Here is a 21,055-nt window from a genome sequence, read left to right on the forward strand (position 1 = left end):
GCTCCCTGCAGGTTTTCTGCAGCCGGGCGCAGCGCAACATGAGCTGTTGGGGGCGGAGCCAGGTCCCTGCGCCGAAAACAGTGCCGGGACCTCTGCACATGCGCGCTACAGTGGCCAGTAGATCCAGGCGCCCAAAACTGTGTGGGAGGGGCCCGAAGCCCTGGCCGAATGGCCTCACTGGGGCTGTGTGAATAAGGCTCCTCCCACGCCCAGCTCCTGCTTCCTCCCGACCCGACCCCCCCCCCCCGACTCAACCTGCCCCTGACCCCCCCCCCCCCAACCCTCTTCCGGACCCCGACCCCACCGACTCCCCCCGCCCCCGAGACCCGACGCCACCTACCTGTAAATCTAGCCCGAGGTCTTGGGCCCGGCCGTTCAGCCTCCTCTCCCTCCCACCCAGTCTCCCCCCATCCTCTCTCCCCCCCATCCTCTCTCCTTCCCTCCCTCCCTACATCCTCTCTCCTTCCCTTCCCCCGCCCCCCCCACCCCTCTCCTTCCCTCACTGTCAGAAACACAGACACTGACAGACAGAGAGTGAGAGACACACAGATAGAGACACTGACAGAGACACACTGGGGGGACCGTCCCAGCACGCTGTTGGAGGGCTCCCGGTGCTGCAGTCGGTAAGTAGAAAATGTTTTATTTATTGATTTTTAAAAAAAAATTTATTTATTAATTTTTTTTGATTGATTTATTGGTTGATTTATTGATGTATTTATCATTTATTATTGATGATGGCTCTTTATTTGTAAAACTGAAGTGTTTAATGTTTGTAAACTTCCCTTTAAACCCCCCCCCATTCCCTACGCCTAATTTTCTAAAGTGTAGACAAGGTTTTTTTGAACGTACAAAAATCTTCACTTACTCCATTCTAAGTTAGCTTGGAGTAAGTTTTCACTGCCGAAACTTTGAAAACAGGCGTAAGTGGCCGGACACGCCCCCTTTTGAAAAAAAAATTCTGTTCCAAAGTGAAACTGTTCTAACTGACTAGAACTGGAGCAAACTAAATGCCGAGAATTTGAATTTCTAAGATACTCCGTTCTACACCAGTTGCTCCAAAAAATCAGGAGCAACTGAGGCCGAAACTTGGGCCCATAGTTTCTAAAACTTCCCCACTACCGAGGTTAAACTGACTGGTCTGTAGTTGCCGGGTTTATCCTTGCACCCTTTTTTGAACAAGGTGTAACATTTGCAATTCTCCAGTTTTCTGGCACCACCCGTATATCGAAGGAGGATTGGAAAATTATGGCTAGTACCTCCGCAATTGCCACCTTAACTTCCCTCAGCATCCTAGTGACTTATCTACTTTAAGTACAACCAGCCTTTCCAGTACCTCCTCTTTTATCAATTTTTATCCCATCCAGTGTCTCCATTTTGGTCCCTAATCGGTCCCACCCATCCTCTTACTACCCGTTCACTATTTATATAAAAGCCGATAGAAGACTTTTGGATTCCTTTTATGCAAGTTCCACATGCAGGCAGATGACACGCAGCTCTACCTCTTCACCACCTCTTTCAATCCCTCCACTGTTGTGATGTCAATGTGCTTGTCCGACATCCAGCCCTGAATGAGCTGCAATTTCCACCAGTTAAACATTAAAGCCATTGTTTTCGTCTCCATTACAAACTCCATACTCGGCATTAATTCTATCTTCTCCCTCAGCCATTGTCTCAGGTTGAACCAGACCTGTTAACCTCGGTGTCTCATACAACCCAAGCTAAGTTTCTAATTCCATATCCTCTGCATCACAAAGACTGCCTACTTCCACCTCTATAACCGTGCATATTTCTAGCCCTGCCTCACTCCATTTGCTGCCAAAACCCTTATCCATGCCTTTGCAACCTCTACACTCGTCTATTCAAATGCCCTCCTGGCCAGTCTCCATAGCCTTCAGCTCCTCCAAAACTCTGCTGCCTGTAACCTATCCTGTTCCAAATCCCACTCACCCCCGTGCTCACTGACCTACATTACGTCGAGTCTCATCGTCGAGAGCATGCAGAAATCAAGCGCAGACAGCGGAAAGAGCGTGCGGCAAACCAGTCCCACCTACCCTTTCCATCAACGACTATCTGTCCCACCTGTGACGGGGACTGTAGTTCTCGTATTGGACTGTTGTGCCACCTAAGAACTCATTTTTAAGATGGAAGCAAGTCTTCCTCGATTGTGAGGGACTGCCTATGAAGTATAATGAGGATAAATGAAGTATAATGTGGATAAATGTGAGGTTATCCACTTTGGTGGTAAAAACAGAGAGACAGACTATTATCTGAATGGTGACAGATTAGGAAAAGGGGAGGTGCAAAGAGACCTGGGTGTCATGGTACATCAGTCATTGAAGGTTGGCCTGCAGGTGCAGCAGGTGGTTAAGAAAGCAAATGGCATGTTGGCCTTCATAGCAAGGGGATTGGAGTACAGGGGCAGGGAGGTGTTGCTACAGTTGTATAGGGCATTGGTGAGGCCACACCTGGAGTATTGTGTACAGTTTTGGTCTCCTAACCTGAGGAAGGACATTCTTGCTATTGAGGGAGTGCAGCGAAGGTTCACCAGACTGATTCCCGGGATGGTGGGACTGACCTATCAAGAAAGACTGGATCAACTGGGCTTGTATTCACTGGAGTTCAGAAGAATGAGAGGGGACCTCATAGAAACATTTAAAATTCTGACGGGGTTAGACAGGTTAGATGCAGGAAGAATGTTCCCAATGTTGGGGAAGTCCAGAACCAGAGGTCACAGTCTAAGGATAAGGGGTAAGCCATTTAGGACCGAGATGCGGAGGAACTTCTTCACCCAGAGTGGTGAACCTGTGGAATTCTCTACCACAGAAAGTTGTTGAGGCCAATTCACTAAATATATTCAAAAAGGAGTTAGATGAGGTCCTTACTACTAGGGGGATCAAGGGGTATGGCGAGAAAGCAGGAATGGGGTACTGAAGTTGAATGTTCAGCCATGAACTCATTGAATGGCGGTGCAGGCTAGAAGGGCCGAATGGCCTACTCCTGCACCTATTTTCTATGTTTCTATGACATTGCCTGCTAGAATCCCCACTGCCTAAAGTTTAAAATTTGTATCCTCATGTTCAAATCCCCTCATGGCCTCACCCCTCGCTATCCATGTAACCTATTCCAATCCTACAACCCTTAGAGTGCTTCGTTCCTCCAACTCTAACTTTGTGCATTTCAAGATCCCTTCTCCCCACCATTGGTGCCTGTGCCTTCAGCCATCTATGCCCTAAGCTCTGGAATTCCCTCCCTAGCTTTCACTGCCTCCTTCCCTCAAAGATCCTTCCTAAATCCCACCTCTTTGACCATGCCTTCAGTCACCCCTCCCAATAGCTCCTTCATCTTATCAGTCAATTTTTGCCGGATTAAGTTTTGGTGAAGCACCTTGGAACATTTTTTACGGTAAAGACACTATGTAAATGTAAGTAGTCTCTGTTTAAAGTTCATCATAAATCAATTTCTTTGTACAACATTTTATTAAATGGGAACAATTTTCCTTGAACATAGCTGCAAAAAGGAAATAAAAACAGGATAAAAAACAAGCATCAAATTTTAGGTGGGTGTGGCAAACTTCTAATTAAATGTTATATGCTGTAGATTGAAAGAAGTGTTACTTAAAGTTTGGCATTGTTAAATTATCAAAAGAGAAAATTATTTATCCAACCTTCTGAATCTAGACATCGTTCAAACTTCATTGATAACTGATATGTGTCATAACATCGAATCCGTGGTTTGTATGTGCCTGCAAAGATAAAAAGTTTGTATTGGAAATTGGAGTATAACATTATATTAATTCATTCTCAAAAAAAGTTGCTCTAATATCACCCTTATACGCCGTACTCTTGCCACTGATTCAATCTCCCTTCCTGGCCACTGTCTCAGGCTGAACCACACTATTTACAACCTCAGCATCCTATTTGTTCCCAGGCCAAGATTCTAACTCCATATCCTCACCATCTCAAAGACCTCCTACTTCGACTCCTGTAACACTGCCTGTCTCCTCCCCTTCCTCAGTACATCTGTTGCTGAAAAGCTCATCCACACCTTTGTCACCCCCAGACTCAACTATTCCAATGATCTTCTGGTTGGCCTTACATCCTTCAACTCGTCCAATGCTCTGCAACCCATATCTTATCCTGCATCAAGTCCTCCTTGCCTATCAGTGCTGTCCTTGCGGACTTGCATGCCCCCCAAAATGCTTCAAGTTTAATAATCTCATCCTTGTGTTTAAATCCCTTCATGCCTTTGCCCATCCCAATCTTTGTAACCTCTTCTAGTCCTACAATCCCCACTTCCCTAAAACTCTTCATTTTGTGGACTCTTAGGTCATATATAATCACCCTCCTTTCATCCCACCATTGGCGGTGATGTCTTCAGCCACCTAGCTTCACACTCCAATTCCTTCTCTAAACCCTTATTTCTGTAATTTCTGACCCACCTTCTCCAATTTCCTCCTCTTGGTTTGATGTCATGCGCAAATTTGGCCACTTTGTAATGATCCTCTGAATCCAAGTCATTTATGTAAATTAGAAAGACCATGGTCCCAGCCCCGAGACACCCCGCTCAGTGCTCTTTCCCTCCCTCACCCCACTCCACCACTCCTAGCCTTTGGCCAGCTTCTTATCCATTCCCAGTTTACAATGAATCCCTACAGCTTTAAGCTTAGTTAATAGCCTTTATATGGCACTTATCAAACATACACATCATACAGCTGGCCAGTCCATTTGGGTTGTCACTTTCTCAAAGAATTTGAGGAGCTTAGTCAGAGAGGATTGTCCCCTTCTGAATCCTTACTGACTGTTGTTAATTAGGTTGTTGTGCAGATGATCCTCAAGTTTACTCCCGATAAATCGATTCCATTATTTTTACATAAGAACACAAGAATTAGGAGCAGAAATAGATCATTTGGTCCCCAAGCATGCTCTACCATTCAATAAGATTGTGGCTGATCTTTGACCTCAACTCCACTTTCCCACGTGATCCCATATCCCTTGATTCTCTTACAGTCCAAAAAAAAAATCAATCTCAGCCTTGAATAAACCCATCAACTGAGCATCCACAGCCCCATGGGATAGAGAATTTCAAAGATTCAGAACCCTCTGAGTGAAGAAATGTCTCATCTCAGTCCTAAATGGCCGACCCCTTATCCTGAGACTATGCCCCCTAGTCCTCCAGTCAGAGGAAACAGCCCCTCAGCATCTACCCGGTCAAGCCCTCTCAGAACCATATGTGTTTCAATGAGATAGCCTCTCAGTCTCCTAAACTCCATGGAATGGATGGAAGATTGATGGGTCTGTAGATGCGTGTCTGTTTTGTCACCCTTTTGAATATGGGCACCGTGACAGCCCATTTCCAATGTACTGGCACTGCCCAGTGTCCACTAACACCCTTGATGATTGTCAGAACCTCACAGATCTCCTCCCTAGTTTTTCTCAGAATGCTAGGATAAATACAATACATCCCTGGGGATTTGTTGGTTTTATTGCGGTCTTCTGCACCAAGTGGTGGATATTCTAGCCAATAGATTCCAATGCTGTATAAAAGTTCCAGCTAAATAGCTGTTTAAAGAAAATTTAAAAAAAAATAGCTTTCTTTGCTTTATCTTACTGGGAGATAAAGCAAGAAACCAATTTAATTGGGCATCTTACTCCATAATGGTTTGAAAAGTTATATACTGTGCATCATAAGAGGGTTTTGTAAACCAAGTTGAAAGACGACAATGATAATGAAACAAGTTCATATAAAACAGCCATTTAATTTACCAGTTGCAATGATATACTGGCCATCTCTTGAAACTTTAATGGTAGTACTAACTGTAGGCATCTCAAAGTCTTGGATAAGCTCAATTCTTCGTCGTATATCTAGAGAGAAAAAAAAATACTTGTTTTTTTACTCCCAGTCATCAACCAGCTGATCTCCCCGAGCACTGTTGGTTTATAAGGAGTGTTATCATATAGCACACAATGCATTATTCTGCTGCTAAAATGAAGCTGCAAGGCAGACCTTTTACTGCCATCTGGTCTAATTTCTGTAAACAATCACATTCTGATATTAATAAGAGGATTATTGCTGTTGGGAAGTTTTTCTGTAGATTTGCAGTTGCTTGCAAATCCCACTCTTCATCAAGGTTGGATAAAAGATGGAGGGAAGGACAGACGTTCATTTCCTTTATTGTTACAAAAAATAATTCTAATGTTCCTTTTGCTCAGACATCAGAACAGATAAAATTATGCTTGTATTGTTAAAAGTATACAAAACTGAAACAAAATCGCATAACGTGTGCAACTCCTACCCATATTAAATCAGAAGTGTGGTGGTTTGCTCAGCCATCATTGGAGGTTCTGCAGCTAACTAGGTCAAAATAGGACCAAAACATTCCCCTGATTCAGGCAGTGAGAATATATGGTGTTCCCACATGAAGCACCTTCCATAAGGAGTGGATTAACTTACAGACCAGGACGGTTGGTAGCCCCTTAGCAGAAATGCACTGGTTTGTGACAATCGAGAGAAAGACAGTGGCCTAGAAATTGGATTGCGCATCGCCTGCACGTCAGGAGAAAAACAGGCAGTGAAGGTCCAATACTGCACGCATGTGGTCTTCCATGCCAGGTATGTACTACATATACTACATCGTGGCCCCCCGGCCTGCGAGAGAACAGCTCCGCAGGTCGGGCTATAAAAGAGTTGGAACGGCGTACCACTTCAGCCTCCAGCGCGAGCTGCTCCAAGGATTTTGAGATGGGCGACTGGGTGACGTCATCAAAACCCTGCTCGCCGTTTTGGAGTGTGGGCAGGAATATCGGCAGGGCCCACGTACAGAGGAGTGGGAAGGCTGGGGCGGGTAAGCGCCGAGTGTTTGTGGCGAGATGCGGTGAATGTTTATGGCGGAGGAGCGGCGAGAGATTGTGACAGAAGTGCGACAGATGAGGTTTCGGGGCCCAGAAGAGCAGAGGGTCCGGGGCAGCACGGGCCAGCCCACACTGCGATGTGTGCGCGCGCTAGGTCCATGCAGCAGAACAGGTCACCAGTCGTCTTGGTTAATCCTTGCCACTAGACCAAGACCTAGCTCTGTCAAGCCAGCGTGCTGGCTGGTGTGCAACGGTCATCACACGTTAAAAGAAAATTCACGCACAGGCATCTTCCACCCCCCTCAATTTGAGTTCTGGACTGGAACATCGGGTCCTTCATCGAAACACCCACGAATTCGTGGAAGCAAGTCATCCTCGTTCGAGGGACCACCTATGATGATGATGATGACAACATGCCATACTGGTCAGGGTGCCCTGTAATCATCCAGGATACCCACCCGAAACAGTCGTTACGCCCATTGCCTATTTCAGCCCTATTCCCAAACCGGTTTGCGCCTGATCGCAGCATGCGCGTGCACATTGTGGTAAGTTTTCACAGGTGCAGAGTAGCCAAATCAGTGATCGCCAGGAGGAGCTCTACTTTTGTAGTGTGGGCCACTGCCGGCATCCCTGACAGTCGATCTTTATTCTCTTCCTGACCAGCGTACTGCCTGTTGGAGCACAACTGGCGCCCCCCAGCATGCCGGTCACATCCCGATGACACAAGAGGACCAATTTCGTATGCTCCTTTTACTTCTAAATTTCAGTGTTGTGGTTCACGTTTTCACGAAGTCGGGGCCCAAAGCCAATTTTCTAGAATAGTCTGTCCACTCAAGATTTTAGGCATACTTAGAAATTAAAGACCCAACAAAGATACTAAGAAATGACCATGAATGGGTTTTATGGCAAGAAGTATAGAATACAGAACTGGAGGCAGAATAGTGAATCTATGTGAAACTTTAGTAGGGCCACAGCTGGATACGGTGTGCAGTTTTGGATTCCACACTTTAGGAAGGATTTGAGGCAATTGAAATCCATGATGATGTTGCCTGGTAGGAAGATTACTTGAAAAATTGGGGTTCAGGAGATTATGGGGTGATTTAACAGCATTAAAAATTATGAAGGGATGAGAATAATAGATATAGAATGGTGACCATGTATAGAATCCAGTGATTGAGGGATCAAGAACAATGATACAAGATTAAATGTAATAAATTTAGGACAGAGAGCAAGAGAAGCTTTTAAAAAAAAAAACCACGGAGATGGGGTGGGGGGGGTCATTAATCACTGAAGTAGAGACCATGTCAATATTTAGGAATAGGCTAGATAGATGGTTCAAGTGATTGATTTAGGAGAAACACATCATTAGTTGATCTGGCTTGGTGTGGCTGCATCGCATGCATTATGCTTATTTTGATCTTTGTGTTACAGGCAATGGGTATAATATTGGAGAAAATACAGAGAAGGATGATTCCTAAACCTAGAGGGCTGAGTTATGAGGAACGATTGTCTACCCTGGGACCTAACTGTCAGGAGAAGAATGAGGGCACACTTTATACATAGAGGTATTTTAAAGATTTTCACAGGAACATGGAACATTCTTCTGTTGGATGATGAATTGCAGGACGGTTTAAAAGGTAACTCCGAACTAGAGCCCCCTGCCACTCCGGAATCTCCTGATCCTGCTTTGTTCCACTCTTTCAAATCTGTCTTTCCCTCTCCCACCCTGTGCATCAGCCCTATGCCCTATTCCACCCACTGCTATTTACTCAGATCCTGGTAATTCTTTATGAGAGTTAAAATTAAAGTAAATTTAGTAAGGTAAATAACTGGCATTGAAGGGCTTTGAGCAGAAAGAACAAAAAATGGTGGGTAAATAGCATTGCAAATATTATACAGTAGCCTGTGCTACAAATATGAGTGAGTTCTGTATCTCACAGTATCAAAAAGGTGTGTAAGGTTTTTAATCTTGAGTCAGTGACATTTTAGTTATGCTGAATTGGTGTTGACTATACCAGTGTTGTATCCAAGGCACCAGCAGGACCTGACAAACACCAAACCAAACGAAGGTTGCAGGCCAGGTAGATAATGTGGTTAAGGCGGCATACGGAACGCTTGTCTTTATTGGCCGAGGCATAGAATACACAAGTAGGGAGGTTATGCTTAAATTGTATAATACTCTGGTTAGGCCACAGCTGGAGTACTGCGTGCAGTTCTGGTTGTTGTATTATAGGAAGGATGTGATTGCACTAGATAAGGTGGTTAAGGCGACATAAGGAATACTTGTATTCTATGCCTCGGCTAATAAATGCAAGAGCAGAGAAGTTATGCTTGAACTGTATAAAACACTGGTGTGTTTTGAGGGGTATCCCCATTCACAGAAATGGTCATCTCCGTACAAACGAAGATCACCATTACTGTGAATGGGGACATGCCATTTTCATTGGTTGGTTCGGCCCGCGTGATCTCAGGCTTCACATACACTCCTGGAATACGTGGGCCCATACGCTGGACTGTGAATGGAGGCGTTGGAGCGCAAATCTACGTTCCTCCTGGACCACCAGGTACTTTCGGAAAAAACTTGGGTCGGAGGCATCCACCCGCAGGAAGGCTCCAACCGCCTTTTCTGGACCATGGAGTGCATGTCCACAGATCCCTGATGGTATCAGGACAGGTAGATAAGGTAGTTAAGAAGGCTTATGGGATACATTCCTTTATTAGCCGATACATAACATACAAGAGCAGGGAGGTTATGCTTGAACTGGATAAAACACTAGTTAGGCCGCAGCTAGAGTACTGCGTACAGTTCTGGTCACTACATTACAGGAAAGATGTGATTGCACTAGATAGGATACAGAGGAGATTTAAGGAGGATGTTGCCAGGACTGGAGAATTTTAGTTGTGAGGAAAAATTGGGTAGGCTGAGGTTGTTTTCTTTGAAACAGAGGAGTCTGAGGGGAGACTTAATTGAGGTGTATAAAATTGAGGGGACTAGATAGAATGGATAAGAAGGACAAAATTCCCCTAGCAGAGAGGTCTATAACCAGGGGCCATAGATTTAAAGTAATTGGCAGAGGGATTAGAGGGGAACTTTTCACCTGGAGGGTGGTGGGGATCTGAACTCACTACCTAAAAGGGTGGTAGAGGCATAAACATGCATCACATTTAAAAAGTACTTGGATTTGTACCTGAAGTGCCATAACCTATAAGGCTACGGACCAAGAGCTGGAAAGCAGATTTAGACTCCTTCCCCAAAGGAAGTACTTAAGCATTGGGCCTTAAAGGGCAATGAACATCACAAACAGGTTCCAGACCTGTCTGATCTCAGACTCTCCATAAGCAATGTCATAGAAGCAGATTAAAAACAGTCATGTATAAAAGCACTGCCATGTGTGACAGAAAAAAAGCCATCGCTCTAAAACATTACATTAAAATCACAATTCAATGAGTTATGATTAAAAATGAGGTCCGAATCTTGTACTCACCAACATCATTCTTCTGTAAAGTTCTCTTTTTTCTATCTGATAGCCACTGAAACGAAAATAAAACTAAAATAAATCAAGCTGCAGTTCCAGTTCAGACAATAGATATTTGGAGTTGTTGGGAGGTGATGTGACTACATAATCACCTGGCCACATGGATCATTCTACAAAAGTTATTAAAATAGTCAACTTCTGAAAAGTTACAAAAAACAATACAAATACAGGACTTGATTGTAGCTAATTTTAAAAGCTTTGGCAACCATATAGTAGTAGCCCATGTGGAGATGCATCACTAGAGCTACATGTTTTGTAAAGCCTTCACCGCCCTATAGAAATGTCAAGCGCACACCTAACTTTGTTTCTTTCTATAACTGCATCTCCGCACACTTGGTATTGCAAATATTTTGCACATGCTAGGCAGATTTTTTTTTAAAGTTCCAATGATCAAATGGTTAACTACTCAGCACTTCACAAGCAAGAACTTACTCAAATTTTTAAAGAGTACCATTCCAACTGTCCAAGGTCTCTCTCAGTGCCGGAGAGTATTTTGACCTAAATGACATTTATTACTCCATTGAATTTTGAAGGAAACTAAACAGCTACATGCTACTTTATGCAGCATTCAAAATTTATGATGCAACAGTTAAAACATATCCAACTGAGCCAAGTGTTTAATTTAACATCTAGAAAAAAGAAACATCCTTACTAGTTATAGATTAGTCAAAGTGAGTGATGTGCAATGTTAGCCTAAAGCTCAGGAAATATTACCTTCTTGAAGGCCTATATGACATTATTTCCTCCAATGTGCTACAGATTAATAACTCAACTCAATTCCACCCCAAATGTAGACTCCAGAAAATCACCAATCTCATAACCCTCCCCTCAGCCCCACACATCGGGCCCAAGTTTCCACATGATTTGCGCCTGATTTTTAGGAGCAACTGGTGGAGAACGGACTATCTTAGAATTTGCAATTCTCCACATTTTTTTTTCTGCAGTTCTAGTCAGGTAGAACAGTTCTACTTTGGAACAGAATTTTTTCTTCAAAAAGGGGGCGTGTCCAGCCACTGACACCTGATTTGAAAGTTTCCACAGTGAAAATGTACTCCAAACAAAAGTAGAATGGAGCAAGTGCAGATTTTTGTAGAACTGAAAAAAACCTGTTCTACACATTAAAAAATCAGGCGCAGGTTACAAATCAGGCGTCCAGAACGAGGTGGGGGGGGGGGAGGAGGGAACTCATTAAATTCTACAATCAATCCTTATTTATACTTATACAAATAAATCCAACCTGAATAAACATTTATAAGCAAATAAAAGATTAAATAAACCATCTTGCTGCCTGTGTGAAAGTGCTTCAGCCAGGAAGAATGGTGCAGCAAGCCTCACAAAATGAGGGAGCCAACCGAATGCGGGAAGCCTGAGAAATTGAGGAGCCATTTCCCGACGGCAAAAGGGGGAGGTCGTCAGGAAACGGCTGCCTCAACTTTGAGGCTTCCTGCACCCTTCTCACTGCTACAAGAAGCCTCTGTGCTGATGGCAATGTACTTTTATTAAAAAATGTTCAAAAACTAAACAACTACAAAAATGGCCGAGTGCCAATGTTTTTTTCACATTGAGCATGCGCGAATGCTCCAACGCGCATGTGCAGCGTTGCCAGCAGGAAAAAACCTAATTTAAATAGTACCCACCCCCTCCCACGTACAAAATCGGCGCGAGTGTAGGCTCCGCCCCCCTGGGCGCCGCGCCAAGCAGACAAGGAGCTGCAAAGCGCTCCAGAATCGCTCGTTTTTTTTCCGCCGCCGTTTTAGGCGCAAAAAACGGGTGCCCAGCTCAGAGGGGCGCCCGTTTTTTATCATGTGGAAACTTGGGCCCAATAAACCAAGAGTTTCATTTGTAAGCAATATCAATAATGGACAATGACAAACAAATCTATTGTCTCAACATATGCTCCTCTAAATACCGCATAAACATATTACAATGGATATGGAAAGCAATATAAACTCAATGCTGCAGTTGGGGAGGAGGGGGGAAATAAAAAATGTTGAGAGATATTAAAGACAAATATTGGAGATGTGCAACAGGATATTGTCAAATGCCAAGCTGTGGTCAAAATTTGTAATCATTGAATGATGCACAGAATTTCACATGTTACAGTATAACTGTACTTAATGGAAAAATATTAAACTAGGTATTTTTAATAATTGAAAAAATGATCTCATTAGGGGTTTAGATGAAAATGTAAAAGTATTTTCAAGCGGTGAATCTCGTGACTAAGTCATGACAGATCATCCTCACCACTCCCACTGAGCCAGAATTTGTTTCCTTCTCTTCCATAATAGGTTATCACATTCCCTTTCTCTCCTCAACAGGATCTTTGCCCACCAACACCCCCCCACCCCCAAAAGGGGACTTCTCTTCTCCCCTGCATATGATCAATGCATATCTATCTCTCGCTTGCTCTCCCCCACAACCGTGTCATTGAGAGGGACTCTCAAACCTTCCAACCCCAAACAGAGTCTTTTCCTAATGGGGGTCTCATTCTTTCAACTCAAGATCACCTCTTTCTCTCCCTCTACCACACAGCATCTGCCTTTTGGTCCCTCTCTCCTTCCTCTACCTAGGCCATACCACAGCGGAAATAAATATATTCATCAGAAGGCTGCTGCACATTAGTATATTAAGGCTATTTATTGTAGATTATAGGAGTCAATAAGCTAATTCCTTTCTTGCATTGAAGTCCTGGCCATGTGGTGGTTGCTAGGTATTGTAGATAGGACTCCTGCACATTTGGTTTGTTTATACTGGCTGTCCAAACTTGAGCAATGTGCTGACCAGGTGGGGATCATGAAGTAAACAGGAGGTGGGTGTATCCCAAATCCAGGATGTTCATGCATCAGAGTTAATGGAAGGTGGTGGGTAAAAATGTTTGTATATTTATTACTTGGCTAATTTCATTTTTAGTAATATGTAAGTGGGGTGAGCAAAGAAATGTCTGGGCAGCTGTATTGTAATTTTGTTTATTCTGAGATTGCGTAGAACATCTTCATAATCAGCGGAAAAAATTAAAACTTGAAGAAACCTGTAATACGATGGGTGAAAACACAAAAATAACCACAGAGGAAGAACAAAATTACTGATATACAGGATTAATGTTTGTTTAAAAAAAACTGCCATATTTTTTCTCCTCGTGGATGTACATTAGGATATATTTGGAGCATGGCGTGCGGTTTAGATAAAGAAATATCAAACGATCTGAGAGAAAAGTGACAGAGATGATTCTAAGCTTTAGGGAACTAAGTTACGAAAAATGTTTTTGCTGCAGTAAAGATTTGGGGAGAGCTTTTAAATTTTTGTTAAAATTGAGGTAAGCTATTTAGTTTTGACAAACTGGTAGCTGGCAAATTTTGGAAGATGAGAAGAATTCCTCCACCCACACAAGATAGTGGCTATGTGGAAGAGATTAAGAAAAGTAGTTAATACCAGGTAAAATTATTCCATAAAAGGCACCGGGTCAATACCAGTTGAGAAAGTAGATGGAGGATTACAAAGATATTAATGGATTTGTTTCATTGGGGATCTATGATTGAGGTAGCCATGCATGGACTGTAGAAAAAGTGGACTTGATAGGCAGACACATCTTTTCTTGTTTTAGGCATTGTTAGATTCTTAAAATAGCCAATTGAACGAGATTTCTGGCTGACTTTCCCCTTCCTGATCCACAGATGCTGAAGCCAATTCTAGCTCTGCTATTGCAACTCTTGTTGAAATCAAAGTAACTCAGCTCAGGCCAGCAATCAAATCTGAAACTCACTAAACCTTCAGGGTAGTACTGTACCTGTACCATAGAGCAGTTTTATTGAGCGTTGGTTCCTTTTTTGACTTTTAAAATAAAACAACCATACAATTCAGGGTAAAGTAATTCTCTATGGAAAGCGCTTTGCGATACTGGATGCAGATGTGGCACTATGTAAATAAATGCAAGTCTTTAAACTATACACGTGGCTAATTTATACATCCAATCATCTTGGAATCTGTTACAACAGATTGCCTTTTGAAAATAAAACAAAACCACTGCTGGTGTTATTCATTTTGTTTGACAGGGTGGATGCAAAGAGGATGTTTCCACTGATGGGGGTGACTAGAACTAGTGGACATGATCTTAGAATAAGGGGCCGCCCATTTAAAACTGAGACAAGGAGAAAGTGCTTCTCTGAGGGTTATAAATCTGTGGAATTCGCTGCCTCAGAGATGCGGAAGCTGGGACATTGAATAAATTTGAGATCGAAATAGACAGAAATAGATAATAAACGATAAGGGGTTATGGGGAGCGGGCGGGGAAGCAGAGCTGAGTTCATGATCAGATCAGCCATGAGCTTATTGAATGGCGGAGCAGGCTCGAGGGGCCGTATGGCCTACTCCTGTTCCTATTTCTTATGTTCAGCTAACAACAAACAAAACTTGCCAGTTTTGGGCTAAGCTTTATTGCAGCTTCTCAATACATGTGCACTATTAAATCTGCTTTGAATTGGCAAATAAAACCCAAATGGGAAAAGTAATTTGCTATCAAAATAACGATGAGGCTACTGGCGCTTGCCGCTATTTATGCACATATGGTACAGCAACTTCAGGCGAGGGGCAGATGTGCAGTTAAACTCAAATATCCAAAAGTTGCTCTTTCTGTACCTGATTTGACATTGAATTCACCCATTCTAATTTATAGTTCCTTCTTAGTCCTTGCACTGCTAATTTCACAATCCTTCAATCTGATTGGTTAAGGAGATACACAGTTGCTTTCCTTGTTTACTCAGGTGTCAGATGCCCAGTTTCCCTCACTGTGACGATCAGCTTGCACTTTTAGAAACTTGCCATGCAAATTTAAAAAAAAAATGTAAACATGCAAGAACAAGTCTAATGGTAGGCACCATTAGATGCCCTGTAATGGTAAATTATGGCCCAATATAAATTTGAAAGGGACAGCTCTCTAGGTGATGACACTGTATGAGATCATTTTGCAAACAGGAGAATTGGTATACGAGGCTTCCTCATTAGTACTCTAGTGTCAGTACTGTATGCAAACCTTGAAGATTCTAGAGTCCTGAGGCACAGCAAGAGGGTTTGGTTTGTATGTTAGCAACACCAGTGGTACTGATATGGTCATAACCTGATACAGGGCTGACAATCAGCCAGAGCTCCTCAAAGTTGGCGAGGGTGGGTTGTACCATAATGCAGGCCTTCCTCAAATGCAGTACTTTTACTTGGCTGTCTAGTGCATTGAGTCCAGAAGAAAAGATTGTTTTTTTAATGTAGCCAAATAGGGTTACAAATTCCTACTGATTAGCAGACGGCTTCACATAATACTGAAGCTGCAAGTGATGAAATAAAGTTTATGCTTTGGTAGGAATTCCCTCTCCTGCCAGCTTTTCCCCAACGTAGATAAGATGGAGCTGGAGTTATATTATCCTGCTGCAAAGCATTTTTCTTATTTTTAAAAAAACACTACCTAACTAGAGGTAGTTGCACAACTCTTTGCTTCACTGAAGAATCAGATTGTGACCAGACTCCATAATTATACTGCTGCTTTACATCAAAGCAAAAGTTAAAAATAACAGTTGCTTAAGGGTGCAGTTGCACTGCTACTTTCAAGTCAAGGTGAAATGGGTTTCAGTGCCCACTAATGTGAAAGTGGTATTATATGGGGACAATCAATCAACAGTATTATTGTGGTTATATTGCTGGATGAGTAATCCATAGGCCTGGACTAATGATCCAGAAACGCAAGTTGAAATCCCACTACGGCAACTGTGGAATTTAAATTCACTTAATTAAATAAAACTGGAATAAAAAGCTCGTGTCAGTAATGGTGACCATGAAACTATCAGATTGTCGTAAAAATCCATCTGGTTCACTAATGTCTTTTAGGGAAGAAAATCTGCTGCCCTTACCCGGTCTGGCCTATAGGTGACTCCAGATCCACAGCAATATGGTTGACTCTTAACCGCCCTCTGAAATGGCCTAGCAAGCCACTCAGTTGTAACAAACCGCTACTAAAAATAAGAATAAACCTGGACAGATCACCTGGCATTGACCTCGGCACTAGACAGGACAACGGCACAGCCAGCCCACTCAACCTTGCAAAGTCCTCCTCAATAACAACTGGGGACTTGTGCAAAAATTGGGAGAGCTGTCCCACAGATTAGTCAAGTAACAGCCCGACAGTCATATTCACAGAATCATACCTTTCAGCCAATGTCCCAGGTTTGTGGGTATGTCCTGTTCCACCAGCAGGACCGATCCACCAGAGGTGGCAGCACAGTGGCATGCAGTCGGGAGGTAGCGGCTCTGGGAGCCCTCAACATTGACTCCGGACCCCATGAAGTCTCATGGTTTTAGGTCAAGCATGGGCAAGGAAACCTCCTACTGATTAGCACCTACCGCCCTCCCTCATTCAGCTGATGAATCAGTGCTCCTCCATGTCGAACACCACTTGGAAGAAGCATCAAGAGTAGCAAGGGCACAGAATGTACTTTGGGTGAGGGACTTCAATGTCCATCACCAAGAGTGGCTCGGTAGCATCATTACTGACTGAGCCCTGAAGGACGCAGTTGCCAGACTGGGCTTGCAGTAGGTGGTGAGAGAACCAATGAGGGAAAAACCTACTTGACCTCGTCCTCCCCAAGCTACTTGTCGCAGATGTATCTGTCCATGACAGCATTGGTAGCAGTTATCACCGCGCAGTCAATGTGGAGACGAAGTCCCGTCTTCACAGTGAAGACACCCTCCATCGTGTTGTGTTGCACCACCACCGTGCTAAATGAGATAGATTCAGGAACAGATCAAAACTGAGCATCCATAAGGTGCTTTGGGCCATCAGCAGCAGCAGAATTGTATTCCACCACAATCTGTAACTTCATGGCCCAGCATATCCCTCACTCTACCGTCACCATCAAGCCAGGGTTCAATGAGGAGTGCAAAAAAGCATGTCAGGAGCAGCACCAGGCGTACCTAAAAATGAGGTGGCAATATCCCAGCTGTCGTGCTGAAGACTTCTGCTCCAGAATTAGCCTCGCCTCTAGCCAAGCTGTTCCAGTGAGAATGCATACTGAACATGGATATTAAATGTATACAGACATTAAAGTCGAGAAGTTGAGAACGTGGGAATTATATATGGACAGTATAAGCTAACAAAGAATTCATGGAGGAATAGCCATGACATCTCAGACTCGAGACTGCAAAATGTTACAACACTAACACATATTGAAACAAAACCCACAGCTTGCAGAAAAACCTCAAGGTCTTATTAAATCATGTTATTAACCTGAAACATTAAGAGAAGGTCTTTGTTTAAAATCAGACCATACTTAGGTCGGCTTATGAGTGGACAAAGGGAAAGAGGGATCAAAAGGGAAAGGCTGAACTAGGATGTCACTCTAGCCCTATCTTGTTATCTTTTGCCGAAAATGTATAACCGTCGTCCCTTTACAATGTAACGTCACTTTTTCCGTAGGAAGTGAGTGCGATCTATCAGAGTTGCATTCCTTCTGTCTGATAAGGTCCCCAATCGGGATTTGCTTTTTAAATAAAAGCTTGCTTTGTTTAAAGCACAATCGGTATTCGACTCAGTGATTTCACTGAACCAGATTGAGGGAAAAGAATCAAGAAATCAACATTTGATGTCAGAAGTGGGATCTCAACGGACGACTGCCGAAAACTTGCGAATTAAGAGCCAGACTAGCCTTGGACGAGACGAGGGGAAAGTGGCCACTGGAGTAAGTATACTTTCAATACTACTCCAGTTTCCCCCGGTTTCAAAAGTCTGAGGAAAGTTTAGCCACTCGCTGGTTCTTAGGTAGTGTCTGAACGAGATCCAGGACAATCTGGTGAATACCTTTCAAACTTAGAATAGGGATAGAGATAGGGAAATTGCACGGTGACGCAAACCAAGTGGCGACTCGGAAAGATAGGTTAGAATAGGTAAGTCTGCCTGGGTTCGAGGCCCAGAACCTGCCTGGGTTCGAGGCCCAAGTAAAACCGCGCAGCAACGCAGAGAGAGAATCGCGCGAGCCGCGTAGGGAAACGCGGAGGTTAGGGAATTACGTAAAATTAAGCCGTAGGACTACGCGGGACTGTGTAAATTTTAAATTGTACTTACGCCAGGTACGGCGTCGATCTTGTATATCACTTGGTCCGCCTAGGCTCTGGGTAAGATAACTGAAATTACCACGGAGCGACGTGGAGACAATCAGGACTAATTAGGACCCTGCTCCAACGTGCGGCGACACAGGATGGGTAATTTAGATAAAACTACGAATTCCCTGAAAGGTCATGGATCCAAAAATAGAGCCGGCCAGAACAATTAATAGGAAAGAAGAGAGACTCTTGTGAACATCTGTTTTAAGTGAGAAATGCTTGTGTGATTTTTACTGTGGGAAACCGAGGAGTTGTGGTTTGTTTTAGCTCCACCCACTTTTTCAAATAGAATGAAAGTTTTTTTTAACCCTTCGTAGTGTTGTCCTGTATGTGGGAAGTTTAAGAGTGTGAACCTTATTGAATTACAAAGTTTGAATCGGGATTTTGAGATATTCAGAGAAGGCGCAGAAAATACTGAGATGGATTCAAAAGGATTCAAAAAAAAAAATTATATTAAATAACACGACCTTGAGGCTGGAACAATTGAGATAACGAAAAGCAGTCCACAGTCTACGTGCCAGACTTCCCTCTAGTTATGGAAAAGACGGGAAAAAAAAGACGTAACGTACTAAATAGGTGCTGGAAAAAAAAATGTGTTCTGAGATTTTAAATTATGAGAAAAATTCCACTGCAGTCTAAAAAAATCACTCCTGTCGAGTTGGCAGAAAAACTCCATTAAATTAGGGCTTTCATTGACAGGAGGAGGACATATTAAAAACCATAGACGTCTTAAAGAAAGAGTGCATGTACGAGAAACGTACTCAGAGTTCCACTGGGACCTCTGAGAAAGGTATCGATAGACTGCGTAGTTAAAATGGTTGGCTTTGCATTGACCGAGGCTGATGATGAAATTGAATTTCAGTAAACAAATAGCTATTAAAAATGTGTGGTCTCGTTTTAAATCAATTAAAAAAATATCTTTGGCAAGTACTTGAATAAGAAGTTAAAAAATATTGGAGTTTAATCAAATGCTGTATTTCCTGATGAAAAGATTTTTTTTCAGATGGTTACGTGAAGTCACGTAATGACATCAGGTCTTCTTACAAACCTGTAAAGGAGTTAACCCTTTCCATTGACAGCCGTTTCATACTGAACATTATTAATTTGGATTTCTTAATAGAAAAAAGACTCACCTAACAGAGGAATGGTGCGATAATCAGAATAAAAATAAAAACAGAACTAGCTTATGTAATAATACTTGCCTGATACAATAAAGAAATAGATACTCAAACAAAACAAATTGAAGAGTTACAAGGCTAAGATAAATAAGCTGAAAGGGATCCACAAACCCAACTTAACCCTGACCTCCGATTTCACGGAGTGACCTCGACATGCATGGATATAATGCAGAATCAAGGGACCTGTGGGCCCTGGTAAAGCAAACCCTGAGCCCAACTGAGCATGCCCGATTTCTAACTCACCTAGGACGTGCTACTCATGATGCATTGTTAGTTGCTCACCCTAACTAGGTCCAGGATCGCCTAAACGCGATCTTTAATGCTCTCACCACGACCCTTCAGAAGCCCATCAGTATGGCCGCAGTATTAGAAACTAAACCCAAACGAGAAGAAACTGCCGATGAATTCATTAAAAGATTTATTGAAATATATGGAAGTCAATCAGGAGATAATGCCTTCAGGGCAGGAGAGGATTCTCCTCAATTCTGCGCTATCCTACTTCAGTGCCTGCCCTATTCAATTGCTCACGCTATCCGGACAAATAATATGAATTGGGCAGATAACAGTAAAGCCCAGATGGAAAGGGCGGTTAAATATTATTGGCAGGAAAAGAAAGGAGACGGGGGAGGTGCGCCCCCAACCTGGGTCAAGACTGAATACGTGACTAGAAAGGAAGAGCCGCCTCGGGTGGAAGGACCAAAACCCAACCTAAGGGGATACCAGATGGAACCGCAATATTGCATGCAGGGTTGGGTAGATAAGCAAGGATACGGTTACACTAAACACCAAAACGGCCCGGGCCCTGCTAATTACGGACCGCCCTACTGTCCCCGGCCTGGTATGGGAAGAGATCGGGGCTGGGAAAGACGAGATGGATGCTTTATTTGTGGGCAAGAAGGACATTGGAATAGAAATTGTCCCGTCAGCACGAAAAAGGAAGAGGAGGGGGGCAAGGGGGGGAAGAGGACAGGGATCTTACACTAACTTCTCCCAGAACAACCCCTTGGCCAACCGTCCCCCGAATATTCGTATTGACTACGTAGCTTGATTGTGCAGGGACCCTCCCCGGATGGCAAACCGATGATATTGTTAAAAATTCGGAATGAGTGGCAACCCTTCTTGATAGATACGGGAGCCTTCATGTCTTCTGTACAATCAAAGCTTAAACTCCCCGCCTCCACTGAAACACAGGGACTGTCAGGATTCCTGGGACAAGTCTCTACATTCTCGGTGTCAGAACCGGTTAAAGTGGGTTACCAGGAAGAATCGGTGGAACATCGATTTGTTATCACAACCAATCTGGACTGTAACTTGATGGCTAGAGACCTCCTCTGCAAATTCCAGTTGCATTTGGAGT

General features: G+C 43.3%; 1 protein-coding gene across 2 annotated transcripts in view; it reads right to left on the reverse strand.

Moving 5' to 3' along the window:
- The window catches only part of nol10 (nucleolar protein 10), a 102,146-nt gene that overhangs the window by 69,917 nt on the left and 11,174 nt on the right, over window positions 1-21,055 (reverse strand). For both annotated transcript variants that reach the window (XM_070884985.1, XM_070884986.1), the window contains exons 2-4: window positions 10,334-10,379; window positions 5,763-5,861; window positions 3,665-3,742 (exon numbers count right to left, since the gene is read on the reverse strand). In XM_070884985.1, the coding sequence (XP_070741086.1) occupies window positions 3,665-3,742; window positions 5,763-5,861; window positions 10,334-10,379 (223 nt within the window). The remainder of the gene's footprint in view (window positions 1-3,664; window positions 3,743-5,762; window positions 5,862-10,333; window positions 10,380-21,055) is intronic.

The sequence above is a fragment of the Pristiophorus japonicus genome, chromosome 7, assembly GCF_044704955.1.
Source record: "Pristiophorus japonicus isolate sPriJap1 chromosome 7, sPriJap1.hap1, whole genome shotgun sequence".
Classification (NCBI taxonomy): domain Eukaryota; kingdom Metazoa; phylum Chordata; class Chondrichthyes; family Pristiophoridae; genus Pristiophorus; species Pristiophorus japonicus.